At 43.8% G+C, this 20607-nt stretch overlaps 1 protein-coding gene across 5 annotated transcripts in view; it reads right to left on the bottom strand.

Annotated features, from left to right (window-relative positions):
- Positions 1 to 2414: 2414 nt before the first annotated feature.
- SV2B (synaptic vesicle glycoprotein 2B) overlaps positions 2415 to 20607 on the bottom strand; it is a 220326-nt gene continuing 202133 nt past the window's right edge. For all 5 annotated transcript variants that reach the window (XM_053888751.1, XM_019460175.2, XM_019460174.2 and 2 more), the window contains exons 10-13: positions 16390 to 16523; positions 12673 to 12873; positions 8066 to 8225; positions 2415 to 5409 (exon numbers count right to left, since the gene is read on the bottom strand). In XM_053888751.1, the coding sequence (XP_053744726.1) occupies positions 5226 to 5409; positions 8066 to 8225; positions 12673 to 12873; positions 16390 to 16523 (679 nt within the window). In that variant the 3' untranslated portion in view covers positions 2415 to 5225. The remainder of the gene's footprint in view (positions 5410 to 8065; positions 8226 to 12672; positions 12874 to 16389; positions 16524 to 20607) is intronic.

Here is a 20607-nt window from a genome sequence, read left to right as displayed (position 1 = left end):
ACCTAAAGGTCGGGACCTGGTATACCACGGGACACACAAGAGCCATTCTGTAAATACATGTTGAATGAGGTCTAAGTGAAGGACTTTATCCCACTCCGCCTTTTTCTTATCTAAAGGAAAAATCGCTTCACTTTTTCAAGAGACATTTCCAAACCAAGTTCAGGCTGACTGTCAGCAGGTCAGGTTCACACCTAGGTACGTCTTTATTACTGCCTGTTCACCCCTACATAGAAGAAAGCTTTTAGTAGAGTACCAATAGAAGGTCTAATGGATTAGAATGTGCCGCAAATTTTTTAAAAATCTGTTTAAAAAGGGGGTGCCTGGGTAGCTCAGTTGGTTAAGCATCTGACTTTCACTCAGGTCATGATCTGAGGGTTTGTGGGTTCGAGCCCCGCATTGGGCTCTGTGCTGACAGCTAGGAGCCTGGAGCCTGCTTCAGATTCTGTGTTTCCCTCTCTCTCTCTCTGCCCCTCCACCACTTGTTGTCTGTCTGTCTCTCTCTCTCTCTCTCTCTCAAAAATAAATAAACATTAAAAAAATTTAGAATGTGCCACAAATATATTTGTGTCTGTAAAAATCATTACCTTATGGAAAGAGTCAAAACAGAGCTCATCAACCCCAGGTGAAATGGTGTCCACCCTCTCCTGAGCCTAGAAAATAGAGGCCTACAAACAGACATGGGCTCACAAGTTCAAGGCCTGAGTGAAACCAAGCAGTTTCCAGGGAAGGGAATATTTTCATTGATGCTCTTCAATTACTGATACACTGCCACTTATGGACTGTCTCTGAACTTTAAGGAAGATGATGATCATTTTTCATGAGCTGCTAGTTTTTGTGAGTTTCTGGTTGGGCTGGATTTAAATTACCAGGGTAATAGAGCTTCCCCAACAAATGTAATGGGCGGGTTTTCAGCACTGCTCAAAATACGGCCAAGGATGACACCATCCACATCACCTGGGAGTTGTTAAAAATGTATAGTCTCCGTTCCCACCCCAGCTGAGGGTGGAGCCCAACAGTGTGAGGTCGAATGTCCCTCCAGGTGATTCTGATACACAGAAAAGTTCAAGAAGCATGAGCCACCCATCCTTTCTCCCCTCCTCCTTTAGTTTGGACAAAGTGTGGCAATGTTCCCAGGTAAATGGTAGATTTCCCAGCCTCCCCTACAATATTAAGGGAGGTCGATGAATATATATGTGGAAGCAACTGGAAGAAGCATCTAAGAGAATAGTTTCCAGGGACGCTGGCTTAGCTGGCAGGTGAGGTCCCTTTGCCCCTTGCCCTTTTGTCTGCTTCCTGCCTGAACTGTGGACATGAGCACCAGCCCTTCGACTGCCATCTTGGTCCCTGAGGCAGCCTCATGGAAAACTGCACTAAAAACTCAGAAGCCTAAAGGCAGGAGTCTTTTCCCAGTAACAAGATCACAAAGCAGCCATACCAGCCATGGCTTTCTTTCCTCCAGATTTCCTCAATCCAAGAGAGAAATAAAACTTTAACTTTTATAAATGTTTTCTACACCTGCTTGTGGGTTTTCACTTGTGTGTCATCAAAGGACCAACCATGGAAATGGAAACATGTTTCCAGGGACTACTGGGAGACTTGCCCATGAACCAATGTCCAGCTTGCATTCCTGGCCCCCATCCCTTCTTCCATGTACAACTATTTGTAAAGTCAATTAAGTAAAAACTGATTAAGCTCTGTAGAAAATGAGCAAGGGTGTTTGTTGTCTTTTCCCTTACCGGGTTTATAAAGATGAGAAAATAGCACACTCCTTGAAGAAAAGAGAAACAGGAAAAAACAAACAAACAATGGCATTCTGAAATCCACGGTTGACTGGTAAAAAAGTAAGAATCCTCTTACAAACAAAAGGTGTATTTTACTGATGATGAGATCATCGTGCTTTTTTTTTTTTTTATGGCCAACTGAATAACCATCTTGCCCACTTGTAAGTAGTAGGAGGCAGGAGGCAGGAACTATGACCAGAGTTTTCACGACTGGATTCCCAGGTGCCTGGCACAAGGTTTGGGCTCAGTAAGGATTTGTTGAATAAATGAAGAATGAGCGACTAGATGGATTAATAATACCAATCATTTCATACATATACTGATCCTTCCACTTATCACATGAGTTTTCGGTGAATGGTCTCGGTAAATGTTTGTCACATTGTCCCATTCCTCAAAGATTCGATGACTGAGAGATAACTCCAGAACTATAGACAGAACATCGCCATGGGCCTGGTAGCCCACTCCCAGCACTTCGTGTCACCTTGGTCACATCATTTGACCTTTGCGTTATACAAATTAAGAAAGCTGAAGGAAATGAGTCTCAGCGTGCCAACCCCAGCTGATCCCATCAATTTAGGAATCCAGAAGAAACCTTAGTGTCTGGAAATAACCTCTAGTCTCACTTCTTAAAGGTTTGTTTACAATGATTTTTATTATTATTTTTAATGAGCTAATACAAGGTCACGGGGAATCCTGGGGATGTGGTTATTTATGACCTCGGGTGCATGTGCTACTTCACAAATAGGCACACCCCTTTCACTAATTATTTCCAATAAAACAGAAGGTCAAAAATCAGCATCAGGAGATAACACAACACAGTGGAGGCTGTTAAAAGTAACTACTCCCAAAATGAGCATCATAAAATACATCATGAACTGGGAACAGTTTCGCTCAACGAAGGAGAGCTTCATCCTTCTACTCTCCACGGATTCCATCGGTAGTTTCTCCAGGTGGAATGCAAAATGAAAAAGAAGTGCCTGGCCAGATATGCTGTGCCTGATCCCTGCCCCCCACCCCCAATGACCTGCCACAGAGACTATTTTTAAAGACGCATTTATCTCAGCAGTAATGACTGCACTTGAGAAGTGGCCGGGTACCAGTGCCAGGCAATTCTTCAAGAGGAAAGGCTGCAGGGCATGGCTGCACCCTTTACAAAGGCTTACGTGATGGATGAGACGGGAATTGCCCTTGGTTGGTTAGGTGGTCAGTTGAAGGAGCCATAAACGTAATGCAGAAGTGACCCCAAATAATGGCAGCCACCTCAACACTTAAAAACAAATCAGATGTTAAATGTGCAAGATCCATTTTCACTAGAAATGCAGACGCTAACTGCTTTCTAAATTTCTTAACCAGCAGCTGCTCATTAAATCGTATCCCATTGAAGAATAATGTTACAAGGGATGTGACCACCTCCAGTTTTACAGTGGAAAGTATATTACAGCTATGTTACATGGGGCTTCTCATTATCAATGTAGCATTTACGTTAGGTAGCTCTTGTAAAACACTGAGAGAAACGTTAATCCACAATAGTATGTTTATATATTTGGGGGAATCAGGGTATCAAATCAGCGTTAAGATGTCTTCCTTCCCTGGGCAGGAAAAAAAGAATAGTGAAGAAAGAGGTAGGGGACAAGAGAAGCAGAGTAAACATTTTAACCATTAAAACTGATCTCAGTTCCAGGGTAGAAAGGTTTCATAATATTTACTCTTTCCTTCAGTTGACCTGTTTGTTACTCCAGAGAATAACAGAAAGATGGCCTGAAGCTATCGTGGGGCCCAAGCGTTTCTCTAAATCTGACAAAACACTCCATGCGGTCATCATTATCCTGTTTAAATTTTTGGAGATTTCTGGTAGGGAACATACGACATTTGCAGCACTGAGAACACTGGAAATCAACTTAAACAACAAGTTCTTGCAAACTGATACTCTCCTGGCCTCGGCCAGTTCACCCCCAGGGGCATGAGCTCATAGCTCACCGTCCTTCCATGCTAGACAGTTCTGGTGTCCAAAACGTTCCTTTCCTGTGTTGTCAAGACTTCAGTCTATTGCTGATCTTTGTCCAAAGCAGTATTTTCCTAGGTTCCCCACCCCGGTTCATGCTCCAAACGGGTCTCAGGAAAGAGTTCTGTTGGAACACGGAAGGGAAACATCTTTGACATCCACTACATTCCCTAATTCCCATGCCAGTGACATCTGTTTCAAAAGTCCTGAACCGGGACACGTAGCACAGATTTCTCCTGCCATGATAACAAACATGGATTGTGTTTTACAGTTGAAAGAAACAGAAAGAATTTACACTTTGGAGAACTGTGGCTATACTTCCCTCCCTCAATCGCCCCTGTTGTCCGCTGCATTTTATTCTCGTCTCCAAAGGGAGGGCCAGAAACCCCTTCTCACACTGTTTCCGGGTGAGCAGCCACGTCAAATGCCGGGGCCCACGTTGGTGAACTTGAGTTTCACAAGTGATCTGTGTAAGAGAGAAAAGTATCTACTCCACCTACACGAAGAACAGCGCCTGGGTTAAATGAACTGTACAACGTGAGTTTGCCGAGTGCATCCTCCTGACAGCGAGTTAAATGGCTATAAGATATTGTGCTTGCATTTCATTCAATCAGACCCAATTTCCTGGGACCTCAAACACCAACTCCTCCCAAAATATGGCTAAAATTCTGGCAAATATCTGCAGATACCACTTCCGCAAATTAAATCCGAATATAGTTATGTACAAAGTTAGTTTACAGGATACCTAAGTCTCTTTGAATAGATCGAAGCAGGAATAAATAGCATCCTTAAATTTACTATTTGATCATCATGGGAAACTTAGGACACCTGGTGGGAGGTGAGTAGATTTCTATAGATATTGCTCAAATATTTGGTTTTCTATATTAGAGTATCTTCAATGCTATTGTGCCAATTTTCAAATGGAACATATGACTGGTGACACTTTTCAGTGCAAAAATATAAGTATCCTGTTTTTCAAGCCCACTATTTATATGACTCTAATTTCCTGGCAAGTCAGTTTGCTAGGTCATTGGGCTCCAAGGAACTTTACGGAGGAGGAGCTTAAATGTTTCTCACCCTCAAATTCATTCTGAAATGCAAATAAGTCCTCGCACCTCCCCATTGGGGAACACACACTCCTTGGTCAGCGTGTGCACCCCCTGGAAGGTGTTATCCCTCTTCCCCTGCTCTGGGCCGGGGAGACCTGAAGCCAAGAACACAGCTCTGGGATTGTAAAGGTGATTCAGGACACCCCCAAATCAGTCACCTGAGTTACAAGCATATTGACAGCTGAAATGGATCCTAAACTAGGAGTCCCAAAATCGACTTCTCCTCCTGAGTTCGCCAGACAGTGTCCTCTGGACAGTGACAGACAGGAAGCATGGGCGCATCGAAGGTTCCTGGATAAGATTCTTCCAACATTTTCTTTTCCCAGACGGTGTTCACATCAGGACCTGTTCTCGGGTCTCTGGCAGTCGAAGAGCGATCAGGCCACCCCCGACAAGAGAGGCAGCAGCCAGAAGGATGGGGACCACTATGGTTATCCCAACAAAAGAAGCAAAGATGGTGTTTCCCAGGATGGCTCCAAATTTGCATAATCCATTGAGGATGCCAAAGGCCGTGGCCCTGTAAAAGAAGAAGAAAGTAAATCATCGTGAAAGTCAAACCAGACTTCCTTAGATGAGTGGGACCATGGGTCCTTTCTTTTCCTTGTTGTGAGAGAAGGTATAGTGAAGGTGTGGAAGGGAACTTTTTTCCTAAACAGGAAGAATTCTCATTTAAATCAAATGTGGAAATACAGAATAGCATAAAGATGCAAACTTATATAACTCCACCACTAAAAGGCGATCACCACTATTCACATCCTGCAGAGTTTCCTTAAAACTTCTTTCTCTTTTCTAATGTTATCTCTTTTTGAAATTGTCACAGGTAGTACATGCAAACCGTGAAACACTGAAACAAATGGAGAGAATGAGGCGGAAAGGATCAGCGTTCCTCCTTAATAACACCCAGACCCTCTTGTGGCAGACACTGCTGGGTGTGCCTAAATAGCATTTCTCCAAATATAGACTACATTTCCCAGACTCCCTTGCTGCAGAGTCTGGCCATGTGACTAAGTTTTAGCCAATGGGATGTAGGTGCAAGTGGCAGCTCCCGAGAAATTTCCTTAAGAGGTGTCGTGAGTGGCACTTTTTGCTCTCTTCCCTTCCATTTCTCTTCCTTCCTTCCTTCCCATTTCCTGGAATGGAGATGGTCTTCTCTTGGACCCTGGCAGAGCTCATGAAAGGGATAAAAAGAGCCTGCAGTGCCTGTTCTGGACTTCTACAGGAGAGAAAAAGGAAATGTCTGTCTTCCTAAGGCTGCATTTTTTTGAGATTTCTGTCACTCATGGCAAAGCCTAATCCTAATTATTATCCCTCAGTCACACTTCTGAGGGGTAACTATTATATATTTAAGTTTATTTATTTATTTATTTATTTATTTATTTATTTAGTATTCTTTACCCTCAACGTGGGGCTCAAACTCAAGACCCCGTGATCAAGAGCTGCGGGTTCCACTGACAGAGCCAGCCAGGTGCCCCCTGAGTGGTAACTGTTAGGAACCATCTACCCTTTCTTGGCTCCGTCTGTACACAGAGACTATATTCCCAGCATCGTCTTCCTTCACCTGAAGTAAAATAGTTCTTTTATTAATATATTTCATACCACAGGTTTATCAAGAAGGTACCTACATTTTTGTACCTTAAATTCTTTTTATAATTTTTAATCATTTTGTGGATAACTAGCCCCTCGGTCCCAATCTTCTGGTTTTCAGAAGTTTCTTGGGTATTTTCACATGCATATTTTTCCAAATGAAATTTCCAAAGTTGTCCCAAGTTTCCAGAGGGAGGGAGAAAATATCTCACTGAATTTTGAATGGACTCTTTGAAGTTAGAAGAAAACTAAAGAAGATTTGAAAGATTTGTAAGATTAAGTCTACTTAGAATTTCATAAGGTATATCTTAACATATATGTAAGTCTCCTGTTGTATCTCTCAGTAAAGCTGTGTGGTTTTTTCCACATACAGCCCAGGGAAGAACTGACCTCTGGTTGGTAGTGAAACCTAAGTGTTTCACTTTTCTTAACAAATTGATTCCTAGATATTTTATGATTTATTCTATTATTAAATGGAATTCAATTTTGTTTTTAAATGTGGTGATATATTTGTAAATTCCATATGCAGCTAAGTTACTTTTATTATTGACCACCTTATCAAATTATTTTATTGTTTATAGCAGTCTCTTTAGTTAATTGTCTTGAGTTTCATAGATGTAAAATCATATACTGTTGATATAATGATAATTTTTCCTCCTCTTATTTTTTGTAAAGCTTAGAAAGCTCTTTGGTTCAGGGGAGGGGGGCTCCAAATATGGGATGCTATCCATATTCCAACACTTCTGTCACCCATTTGGAGAATATCATTAAGATATTTTGCAGAATTTCATTCACCTGCCTTCCATATCACTTCACACTCCTTTTTTTTTTAATATGAAATTTATTGTCACATTGGTTTCCATCCAACACCCACTGCTCATCCCCACAGATGCCCTCCTCAATGCCCATCACCTTCCCTCCCCTCCCTCCCCCCCCCCATCAACCCTCAGTTTATTCTCAGTTTTTAAGAGTCTCTTATGGTTTGGCTCCCCCTCTTCACACTCCTTTGTGACCACAGGACCACTTACCTGCTACCCTTCAAACTCACAACTCCTTCTCCATAACGAGAAATAACTGCTACGTAATGGCCTTGACCCTACGCCTTTAAACTAGGACTCTTCTCATATGGCTTGCACAAAATAAAAGTAAATGCTGGGCTTCCCTACCACGTTCTCTGCACATGCCCTAGACCATCATGCCTCATCCCTACCTTTATCTTCCCTTACTTCTCATCTACCTTTTGTTTACCTAGTTCCTCAACTTTGTCCCATATCTCCCAACAGAGGCCTATTCTCACCTCTCTTTGGATTGCATGACACATACGGTGTCACCCTCATTCCTCTCTCCTGAACATGGTTCGCACCTGTCCTTTGTATCTAGCCACCCACCCCACTCTATCAGGCTTTAGCCTGCTCATCTCCATGCCTCTGCTGGCCCCCCTACAGGAGAAACTCAACAGCTTAAGAGATGCTTTGCTCACAAAACACCCGGAAGACAAAGATGGCAGCGACAGAGGATCTTGGAACGGGTAGACCTCTGGCCACAGAAGTCCAAACAACTCCCAGAGGGAAGCCCAGGGAAGAACTGACCTCTGGTTGGTAGGATATAGTTCCACCGTGATCACATCCAGAGCATTCCAGGCTGCAATGCTGGTCCCACAGAACAGGCACTGCCAGCCAATCATCTCAGACTCGCTGTTGCCAAAAAACAGGAAGAAGCAGCAGACCGCGGAAATCAGCATGGAGCCACCTACAGGGGGAGGTCAAGGGCAGAAGAAAAAAATGAAGACAAGACTGTCACCCACCAGTCTTTCCCCTTCTCCCACCTTCACAGGTGCAGCCTGTGCAACAGGTCTATCTCTACACGGAGAAAGCACAGCTTGAGGCCCCAAACATGGTGCTCCAGTCATGGGAGCAGAGCCTTCTGCTTGGGTCATGTCACCAGAGTCAGCCCCCGAGAAGGATTTTGAAATCCTCATGCTGTGGTGCTGCCCAGCCCAGAATTACTGGGGATGAGCCAGAGGGGGCCCTAGTTGAAAATCTATGTCCCAGACATTGTTCTGGGTGCCTGAGATACATGAGTATCAAAACCACCTCGTGGAGCTTACCTGCTATTGAGAGCATAACCATCAATGGGCTGCCGAAGAAAACCTGAAAGGCCGGCTGTTAATTCTTCATTTATTCCCATCTCCGGCCCAGATATCTGACCTGCCCTTCTCAGCCCTGCCCTGTGCCCTGAGAAGCTACCCCCAGAGACTGCATACCTTGTCAGCTGGGAGCGGAGAGGGGTTGGAGTATTTCTTCCCAATTCCCATCCCATTTATAAGCCCCGTTTTGGTGATGGCTGCAGCCCCCCCCCCCCCCCACAGGACTATGGTTCCTTCCAGGAGCCTCCCCCTTCATGGTTCCAGTTCTCACTGGGCTATTTTTTTCCCTGTAACCCTAGAGGCGGAAACTGCTGCCACTTCTGCTAGCATCCGGGTGCCTCATCTGCCTTATTTGTTCCCATAGCCCTGCCCACCCCTCTAAAAGTCACATCCCATCAATAAAGTCTCTTCACTAGAACTCTCTGGGGTGGCTTCTTTTTCCCACCAGCACTCTGGCTGATCCAGCTAATGATAAGAGGTCCCACTGAAAGAAGGCTTGTGTCAAACGCTGCCCAAATCCAACCCACCCAGCCCGGCCCAGAAGAGCTTGGGAAATGTGGAGTGGATGCACAGCATAGACCAGGGGTCTGGCTGGAAATGCGGTGAGAATGGTTAGCAGAAAGAAAGAAAGCCGCTTGCAAATTACCAGCTGGGAAACAGGCCAAGGTGCCCCACCAGGCAACCGGGGGTGGGGGGGAGGTGGGGGTGGGGAAGACAGGTCCTCCAGTTGCCAAGAAGCCATGTTGGGGGCCTGGTCTCACCAACAAGTGCCTCCTGGGGGGCCTCTGCCTGGAATCTCACACTCAGACCTGGAGCTGCGAAGATTGAGGCCAAACCCTACTGATGAGCGGAGACATGATAAGCATCGCCTGGGTTCTGCTGATTCTGGGAAGGGGTAGGGCTGTGAGCAGGTCACCTTGTAATCTCTTTCCAAACAGCGAGGAAGGAGACAAACATCTCCTGGACCACCAGTGCCTTGAGAACCCTATCATCTAAATGCATGCCTCCCTCAAAGTGGCCAGCCATGGCACCTGGCTTACAATAAATGTTGACAGCTCTTTGTTGAATACAAAATATGACCGTCAAATGAATCAAGTGATAGTTGAGGAACTGGCCTCTCATCTATGTTAGGTAATCCTACCGTAGATCCCTGTGGCCTGCTATAGATCCTTGGTTAATTCTCATTTCACTTGTGATTGAGAGGCCTGAGTTCAAATCCCTGCTTCCCCTGCGTGACACTGAGCAAGTCTCATAACCTCTCTGTGCTGCCTCACCTTCCCCATCTGTAAAGTGTGGGCAAAAACAGTACCTACCTCACAGGTTTATTTCGAGTGTTAAATAGGTTAATATTAACAAAATGCTTGGCACAAAGCCTGACCTATAATATGTGCTTCGTAAGTATTCGTTAAATGAACTTTCTAGTTTCTGTCTCTCTCTCCCAATAGATCATTTGCTCTGTGAGCATAAGGACAGTGTCTGTCTCAATTATCGCCGTGTTCTCATTGTCTACCGCACAGCCTGGCAGAGAGTATGCGCCGCATAAATTATTGCTTATTGAATGAATACACGAGGACTAACGGTCTCATCAGGAAAACTTGTACCCTTGTTAACAAGACGCTAGTTCAACACAGGAAACAGCACAGCATCGCAAACAGGACAAACTCTGCCCTCGCAGATTCTGCAGGGAATTTGAGGAAATAGCCATTTCCTTTCATGGAAAGGCTATTTCAAAACAGGTCACCCACACGCCATTGAGACATTTATTAAGCATCTACTGCTGCGCACTGATAATATCACAGTTGGTCCCCGGCATGCCAGGCTTTCTACTAAAGATCAAAGAAAGAACGGTCTGAGCTCTCAACAGAACCAGAGAAACAAAATACAGATGCTAATAAGAGAGTAGAACATAGGGGAGCCTGGGTGGCTCGGTTGGTGAAGCACCTGACTTCCGCCCAGGTCATGATCTCGTGGTTCATGGGTTCGAGCCCCGCACCGGGCTCTGTGCTGACAGCTCAGAGCCTGGAGTCTGACTCGAAATCTGTGTCTCCCTTTTTCTCTCTGCCCCTCCCCTGTTTGCACCCTCTCTATCTCTCGAAAATAAATAAACGTTTAATAAAATTTTTTTTAAATAAATAATTTTTTTTAAAAAAACGTGTAGAACATAAAGAATGAGAAATATTAGTTCCGGTTATCCAATTGGGGAGCATGCCAGAAATCAGTTTTGATCTGGGGTACATTCACAGTGCTAAGGAGAGCTTCAGTAGCGGTGAAGGGGATGTCTGCTCTCTCACTGTCCTGCCTTCTCCCCGGGGCCCAACCTTCCCGCTGTCTCCATTAGGGAACATGTGCCTGCTCTGGGCAGTGAGCCACGCCCCTGCACATGGGCACCCACCCCATTCCTCACAGGCCCTGCCTTCCCAAAGACGTCCCAGGCTACCCCAGGCCTCAACCTCAGAATTCACTATTCAGCCTGGGACTCAAGAGGCCAGTGGCAGAAGGGCAGAAATGTCACATGCCTATGCTCACGTGCCTTATCTCATTGGAGCAAACAGAGGTAGTACTTTGACAACTGTGTAATATAAGCTCGCAGAAGGAAAGGAAGGTGTGCAGACTCATAAAGAGAATGTTGGCCAAGATGGTCACCTGACTCCCAGCCACTGGTCTTATGCATGGTGTAGCCCCTTCCTCAGAAAACCTTGGGCATTGCCGGAGTTAGCAAACACTGTCCTTCCCTCAGGGGACTCGGGTCTAACCAGTACACAGGAGACAGCTCAATCTTCCAGGCCTAGAGATGACCCTATCCTCACCACACACTTAAAAAGCTGAACTCATGTTGGGGCGCCTGGGGGGGGGGCTCAGTCGGTCAAGCGTCTAACTCTCAGTTTCGGCTCAGGCCATGATCTCATGGTTCATGAGTTCAACTGACATCGGGCTCTGAGCTGACAGTGCAGAGCCTGCTTGGGATTCTCTCTCTCTCTGTCTCTCTCTGTCCCTCCCCAACTCCTGCTGTCTCTGTCTCTCTCAAAATAAACTTACAAAAAAAAAAAAGCTGAAATCACAGCCATGTCTTGTGCTTACCCTTCCAAATATCTATGCTCCTCTATAACAACAATATTCAATATGAGCCCAACATCAGGAAAAGATTCCCTTGCCAAGATCTACCTGATTGATTTGTTCTTCTCTGACAAAATGACTACGTGACTTATTTTCTTTGCCTTTGAACTTCACTGCTAGGGAGCTGGTATTAATTTTCCTGATCAGCTGCAACCCTAGAGCAGACACTTCACGACATGTGAATCCGTGTGTTGTTCTGGTCCCCACCCTGGGCTGACAATATATATATTCTAATGTATGTTTTTCCTGGCCCTGGGTGTGTACTTTTTGGTTCTTGTTTCTGTAGCAAACTTCTGGGGATCCTGGTGCAGTGAAGCAAAATACATGAATGCTGCTACCATTTTTAAGGACCATCTGTGCACCAAGCACTGTGAGATCCTCTGGCGACACAATGTGCCAGCCAGTTACAGTTACCGATAAGGAAACTGAGGCCTGGAGAAATAAAGGAGCATTTCCAAAGTCAAATAAGCCTCAGGAGGACTCCAACACAATTCTGTCCATCTCCAAAGCCCAAGTGTTAACACTACTAAATAATAATAAGTAATGCAATTTATTTTAAAGCCTGCAAATGAATCGATGTTCATCTAAGAGCACTTTATATATTTTTCTGACAATAATCATACACAGTGGGTAGAGCGGATATATTTAATATCCTTACTGAAGTGCTAATACCATGACTATCAAAGAATCGCTCAGTCAGGAAATTAAAGAGGACTCCCTGACCTGGACCATGGGTCTCAAACTATCTCCGTGGAGTCCTGGGGTTTTGGAAACATGCCTGCCCCCTTGGCTCCTACACCAGCAGATGCTGTCTCATCTGTTTGGTTTCCAGTGGGAGATTTCTTCAAGGAAAAGAAAAAAAATCTGCTTCTTTATTATGCTTGAAAGCCACTGTCCTTACCTATTGGAGGAGAGGCGGCATGCCTGACTACTCACCGATCATCTTGAGTCTTCCAACTTTGTCCATGAGCAGAGCAGAAATGATGTTCCCAGGCAACACAGACAGACTGCCAAGGAAGCTGACGAGGTAAATCAGGAAGTCATTATCTTGCTCAAAGTCCATGTGGCAGCCTTCTTTCTGCTTCAGAAAGGTGCTGTTGATAAACCGGCAGTTGATGAACTTATGCTCGTAGAGGTCTGGGGAGAGAAGGAAACCTTTGGTTCGTGGCAAGTGGACGGGGGGCTGGGGAGAGATGGGGCAGAGGAAGGGATGAAGTCATGCCCCTTCCATGGGCAGACTGCCACAAGCCTCTGGGAATCAGACGGTCTCAAAGTCAAGGTGACATGTGGCCAGGTATGAATGAAGAGAGGAAACTCTAAAAATGTAAGGACGGCTTCAACTTCCTATAAGGAAAATGTAAGGAACACTCACTGAGAGACATGCCTGAATATGTCATCTCTCAGGCTACAGAACAGCCTGTTTCTATCAATGAGATGACACCAAGGTCCAAGGCTACCCAGCTTATAGGAAGCAGAAGACAAGAGTATTCCGTCCAGGGACGCCTGGGTGGCTCAGTTGGTTAAGTATCCGACTTTGGCTCAGGTCATGATCTCGTGGTCCGTGAGTTCAAGCCCCATGTCGGGCTCTGTGCTGACAGCTCAGAGCCTGGAGGCTGCTTCAGATTCTGTGCCTCCCTCTCTCTCTGCCCCTCCCCAGCTCGTCTTCTCTCTCTCTCTCTCTCAAAAATAAATAAACATTAAAAAAATTTTTAAAAAGAGAGAGAATTAGGTCCAGAGCCCATGCAGAAACCTGAACATTCTTCAAAAGAAAAACCATCTGCTCAGTGGTGTCCAGGATGGGAAGCAGGGGGTGGTGAATATGGAGAGCACAGAGGATTTTAGGGCAGTAAAAATAGTCTATATGGCATGGTAATGATGAATATATGCCATCATCCATTTGTCCAAGCCCATAAAATGCTAAACACCAAGAGTGATCCCTACAGTCAACTCTGGACTTGAGATGATCCTGATATACCAGTACAGGTTCATCGATGGTAACAAATGCACCCTTCTAGTAGGGGGATGTTGATAATCGGGGAGGGGGGTGGGGCAGGAGTTACATGGAAATCTCTGTACCTTCTTTCTAATTTCATTGTAAACCTAAATCATGTCCAAAAACATAGTCTTTAAAAAGTATAAACCATTTGCTTTAAAACTAGTTCCCAAGTCTTCCGGCACCTTCTACCACCAACTGTTCTTGCAGAAAGATCGCCTACGTGGGCTCTCAGGAAACCTGGCTTTCAGGAACCGGCTCTGCTGTTGACCCTCTTTAACCTTCCCAAACTCCCTCCTACAAAATTAGAAAATTACACCTGATTATCTCCATCACTTCCCAGCCCACCGACATTTCATGACTACAGGTGTTCTCAGAAATCCCCATGTAAGAGGATGCAAACAAGGAGGCAACACTAAAGCTTGAAAGAAGAGGGGCACATTGTGGTTCAGTTGATTAAGTGTCCAACTCTTGTTTCAAACCAGGTCATGATCTCACGGTTCATGAGCTCAAGCCCCGCATTGGGCGCTGTGCTGACAGGGCAGAGCCTGCTTGGGATTCTCTCTCTTTCCCTCTCTCTCTCTGCTGCTCCCCTGATTGTGCTCATGCTCTCTCTCTCTCTCTCTCTCTCTCTCTCTCTCTTTCTCTCAAAACAAATAAATAAACTTAAAAAAGTTTCTTCTTGAAAGAAGAAACTAAAAGATTCATCAGGTTTTAATGACAAATAGGAAATGTATAGCTCTCATTTTTTTTTAAGTTCAGGAAGGTAAATCTCATAATGGATTTTTTAGAGACTGAGGGATATCTGGAGGCCAGACATTCAACCTTTTGAGGCTGACCTGATAGAAGAAAAAGATGTTCTTGCATAAACCCTGGTGCTGATGCCAGGGAGAACGCACTGATATGGCATGATGCATGGAGTTCAGTGACAAGATGACATACTTCAGAGCCAAACAACTAAGGAATAAATCCAAGCTCCCTGTGGCCTTGGGCAAGACGTGTGATCCTGGGTTTCCTCGGCTATAAGATGGGAATAATCGTGCATTTCTCACTGGAGACAATGTAGGTGGAGCCCCTGGTAAAACTCAGGTAGTTTCCCTACATCCCAACTTGACCTGGTATGTTAACGTAGGATGTGGTAAAAGTAACAAGGAGAGGTGGCCTGGTGGGATTTTGTGAACTTTTTTTTAATCACGGAAATCCGAAATGGTGCGATTTTAAAATACTCTTATCATCTCACTTCATGCACAGACCTTGAAAACATACAATTTTTCCTTTTCCTTCATTATTGTGAGAACATGACTCTTGAATTTTGCAAGATTCAAATTCTGCGAGGTCTTCAAGAGCACCCCGTGTACGTAAAATGCAGCCTTCCTGGAACCCTGGGTTTTCATCTGTGCCTTATTTTTTAATGTTGTTTATTTATTTTTTTAATTATTTTTTTGGATGTATCTTGTTTTATTTAACAAAGCCTCTGTCAGTTAATATTAAAGACAATTCCAGATGTTCTTTACACATGTATAATTTCTCATATACGTAATTACAACTGTATTTGCTAGCACGGTTCAATAGTAATATGATGTGAACAACTTACATAAATTTAAATGTTCTAGTAGCCACATTAAAAAAAGTAAAAGAATCAAGTAAAATTACATTTTTTAAAATACTTCATTGTCAAGTTAGCTAACATGCGATATATATGGTGTAGTCTTGGCTTTGGGAGTAGGTTCCTATGATTCATCACTTACATACAACACCAATGCTCATCCTAACAAGTGCCCTCCTCAATGCCCAACACCCATTTTCCCCACCCCCAAGGCCCCCATGAACCCTCAGTTTGTTCTCTGTATTTAAGAATTTCTTGTGGTTTGCCTCCCTCTCTGTTTTTATCTTATTTTTCCTTCCCTTTCCCTATGATCACCTGTTTAGTTTCTCAAATTCCACAAATGAGTGAAAACATATGATATCTGTCTTTTTCTGACTGACTTATTTCACTTAGCATAATATCTTCCAGTTCCATCCATGTTGTTGCAAATGGCAAGATTTCATTCTTTTTCATCACCGAGTAATATTCCATTGTGTGTGTGTGTGTGTGTGTGTGTGTGTGTGTGTGTGTGTCTGTACATATCACATCTTCTTTATCCATTCATTTAGAGAGAGAGAGAGAGAGAGAGAGAGCATGTGTGAGCAGGGGGAGGGGGCAGAGAGGGAGAGAGAGAATCCCAAGCAGACTGTCAGAATGTAAAGGGCTTAATTTCATGAACTGTGAGATCATGACCTGAGCCGAAATCAAGAGCAGGACACTCACCCGACTGAGCCACCCATGCACCCCTCATCTGTGTTATATTTTGTTCCTACTGAGGACCTGTAGCACATATCATCAGTCTCCTTGAGACTAGAGCACTCACCCAAACTTTTGTTTTTCGCTTCACGTGCAATAAAACATGCAGACAAAATAAATGCATTGGCAAAAACTGTGCAACTAATCCATGCCATACCTAGGGTGAGAACCCATTTTTCCAACCTGAGTGAGACTCAGTAGTCACATCTGTAAGCACCTTGCTACCGACCCCTAAAGCTTATGACTAAGACTATCGTGTCTTAGATAAGACTAGTCCAAGACCCTTGACCCAGCGCACCCACACCACCCATGTTCTTACCTGTGTTGTAGAAGGTGGTTGATTCAATGGTGCAGTTTTTGAAATAGGTATCAGTAGATGTAACATCTTGAAAATAGCACTCATCAAAGAATGTATCCTCAAAGAGTACGTGTTTAAAGTACATCTTTGTGAACCTGTGGAAAAGACATTAGCCCCTGAGTGATTCAACCAGGCAGAAAGAAGACTTGAGACCAAAATCAAAAGCACAGAAAGGCAGAAAATGGAGAACTTCAAACCAAAGGTGCTGAAACATGGAGTGTTTTTCCATTTCTTTGTGTCTTCTTCAATTTATTTCATAAGCTTTCTGTACTTTTCAGCATACGGATCTTATATGTAGGAGAATCACTGGGTTCTACTCCTGAAACCAAGACTACATTGTATGTTAACTAACTTGAATTTAAATAATAATAATTTTTTTTAAAGATCATTTGGGGCACCTGGGGGGCTCAGTAGGTTGAGTGTCAGTTAAGTGACCGACTTCAGCTCAGGTCATGATCTCACCATTCCTGAGTTTAAGCCCCGCATCGGGCTCTGTGCTGACAGCTAGGAGCCTGGAGCTTGCTTTAGATTCTGTGTCTCCCTCTGCCATTCCCCCACTCGCATCTGTCTCTCTCAAAAATAAACATTAAATTTTTTTTAATTAAATAAAATTAAAATTAAAAAAAAAAAGATCACTTGCTTCAGTGGCTCTCATCCTGCCCTTATATCAGAATCATTGGAAGGCTTGTTAACAATGGCTGGTTACATAATTTGTGGGGTCGAGTAAAATGAAAATGCTGGCCCTATGTTCAAAAAGTAAGAAAAAAATGCCTTTAAATGTACTAAAATAATATAAAGCTTTTCCTTTTTACTACGGTCTCTCCCTCTCCCTTCTCCTGATTTGTCCTGGTAGGTTTTTTTTTACTTGACTAATGTTATTCTAAATAAAGAAACATTTAGAACTTTTTTTAAAAAGGACTAAAACATTATTTTTGACCTAGACTAGTCCCTGTTCCTTAGCTGGTGTTTATAAAGGCGGGAGGGCAGCAGGAGTGAGGAAGCTGGTGCCAACACCCGGTAGATACAGGATCTTCTACAGCACCTGGTGATTCCCAATACGGTCACGGACCTTATGCATCAGACTCATTGACATGTGGGATAGTGTGAAATGAAAATATTGATAAAATGTCACTCTAAGCGGAGCTTTAAGAACATGCAGTTCCCTCAGCTGGTCTTAGTAGGTTTGGAAGCAATAGATTTGGGAGGAACTGAGCGTCTTCATTTTAAAGATTTCCCCAACCAAGATCTGGAGGGACAGGCACTCTCATTCACACGGTTGGTAGAATATAATTGGTGTAGCCTCCTTGGGGAGCAGTTTTGCAAAATTTTAAGTATGTAATCGCTTTGACCTAGAAATCCCGCCTTGAAGAATTTATCCTGCGGTTTGCCTCCCTCTCCGTTTGAAACTAGTTTTTCCCCTTCCCTTCCCTCAATGGTCCTCCATTAAGTTTCTCAAGTTCCACATATGGGTGAAAACATATGATATCTGTCTTTCCCTGACTGACTTATTTCACTTGGCATAATACCATAAGAGACTCTTGAATGCAGAGAACAAACTGAGGGTTGATGGGGGGGTGGGCAGGGGTGAGGGGAAAATGGGTGATGGGCATTGAGGAGGGCACTTGTTGGGATGAGCACTGGGTATTGTATTTAGGTGATGAATCACTGGAATCTACCCCCAAAACCAAGAGCATGCTGTATACACTATACGTTAACTAACCTGACAATAAATTAAAATGAGAGAAAGAAAGAAAGAAAGAAAGAAAGAAAGAAAGAGAAATAATTTATCCTACCTATACCTGCTCATACATTCAAAGAGAAGCATTCACTGATGCTCATTTTAACATCTCTTTTTTTTTCTTTTTGAGAGAGAGAGACAGAGAGAGAACATGAGCATGAGTGGGGGGAGGGGCAGAGGGAGAGAAAAACTCTTAATCAAGCTGCATGCTCATTGTGGAGCCCAACTTGGGGCTCAATCTCACAACCATGAGATCATGACCTCAGCCAAAATCAACAGTCAGACGCTTAAGTGACTGAGCCACCCAGCCACCCTGCAACATTTCTTTTTTAAAAAAAAATTGTTTTTAACATTTATTTACTTTTGAGACACGGAGCATGAGCAGGGAGGGGGCAGAGAGGGAGACACAGAATCTGAAGCAGGCTCCAGGCTCTGAGCTGTCAGCATAGAGCTCAATGCGGGGCTCAAACCCACAAACTGTGAGATCATGACCTGAGCTGCAGTCGGATGCTTAACGGACTGAGCCACCCAGGAGCCCCATAACATTTCTTATAAGAATTGATTACTAGAAGGATGATGGGTACGTAGGTAGGTAGGTAGACAGATAAACAGATAGATACCACACAGTGGAATCACATGTGGCTGTTACAGTTATTAGGTAGATCTGCATGTCTTAATATGGAATAATCTTCAAGGTATATTGTTAACTGAAAAAAAAAATCAAGTGCAATATAGTGTCTCTAGCATGTGAGCATTCCCGTAAGAAAAGATATGGTACATCACCTCTGACGCATAGAATATATCCAAAAAGTTGCACAAGAAACTGGTAGGTGTGGTTGGCCCTAGGGAGGTGCAATGGGGGTCAGGAATGAGATAATGTCAATCCTTCCTTTATACCACACATATATACACTTGTCACTTAAAAACAAAACAACTAATAAGGGGGAAGCATCTACGTGACTCTGAGATGCAGCCACATTTGGAAGTACTGCTCTAGTCCAACTCCTTACTAGGAAAAAACTATCTTACATTCAAAAACATGGACCAGGGGTACCTGGGTGGCTCAGTCGGTTAAGCATCCGACTTCAGCTCAGGTCACAATCTCACGGTCCATGAGTTCGAGCCCCGTGTCGGGCTCCGTGCTGACAGCTCAGAACCTGGAGCCTGTTTCAGATTCTGTGTCTCCCTCTCTCTCTGACCCTCCCCCATTCATGCTCTGTCTCTGTCTCAAAAATAAATAAACGTTAAAAAAAAAATTTTTTTTAAACAAAAAATGTGGACTGATGTACATGAACTAACTTCTTCCTCTGCTGGGCCTTTCCCAAGCTAGGTCAAACCTGTAAGCTAGAAGCCTTGGATGTGATTTGTGGAGAATTACAACCCATTCGTTCATTTGTCTATTCATGTATTTATACACTCAGTCTTCAGCAAAACTCAACTTAGCATGGTATTAGGTGCTACGAATACAGAGAGGAAAGACATGGTCCCTGCCTTCATGTCTAATTGGAGAACAAGCCAAGCAAACAGACAACACACAATACAGTGGGAATCACAGTGACAGAGGTAGCACAGGCTGCTGAGACTCATTGTTCCCCTTCAGGGCCACCACATAATTCAGTCCATGACCACGTATGATGACCAGTTCCCCTTTTCCTTCATGCTATATTGTATTTTGCTAACAGCCCTAATCTAGATTCACCTGTCACTAGCTTCTGCAAAACGACCCCCACCCAGTAAGAAGGCCTGAGCGTGTGCTTCTCAAAGAGAGGTCCCCGGACCTCTTGCAACAGAACACAACAGAAGACTGCTGTGAAGGATGCTGTCTCCTATATGCCTAGACCACTTGAACCAGAATCACCAGAGGCAGAGGCCAAATTACTTTGTACAATGTTTCATAGGGTCAGATGTGCTACAGACTTTTAAACAGGGGCCTCCAAAGGCTATCACTGAACTCTTCAGGTTTCCATGGAGAAATGAATCGGTAAGCCTTTTGTTACAGGAAGATGCCTTTGATTTCAAAATTAATGTGATTCGTATGCTGGATATGTTTACTCAGGAAAGCTATTCCTGGAGACTGTCTCAGGTCTTTGCCTTTCTTAATATATCCTTCTCTTTAATATAGTAATAGGCTGCTGATGTGGCCTTCAGATATATTTTAATGTTCTGGTGAGGGTGGGTGAGGGAGCAGAGCCATAAATCATAATGGGTCTGACGCAAGCAGACCTTAAAATGTATCTCCAAGTGAGTTATAAAAAGCCAAAGTTATAAAGAAAGAGATAAAAGGAGAAAGGGCCATGGCATATTTTATGAGTCTTTATATAAATCATCCCCTATCTCTAATTTATATACTGAACTGGTCCAAGATTCTTCATACAGGAGAGTTAAAAGGCTGAAAGGAAAGTTTGCACAAGTATCTTATGGAACTTGTCCTGTAAGAAAAC

Source organism: Panthera pardus, unplaced genomic scaffold, assembly GCF_024362965.1.
Source record: "Panthera pardus isolate Hobbes unplaced genomic scaffold, ASM2436296v1 HiC_scaffold_24, whole genome shotgun sequence".
In the NCBI taxonomy this organism is placed as follows: Eukaryota; Metazoa; Chordata; class Mammalia; order Carnivora; family Felidae; genus Panthera; species Panthera pardus.
Note: the sequence above shows the minus strand (reverse complement) of the source record. Positions and strands in the feature narration are given on the sequence as shown.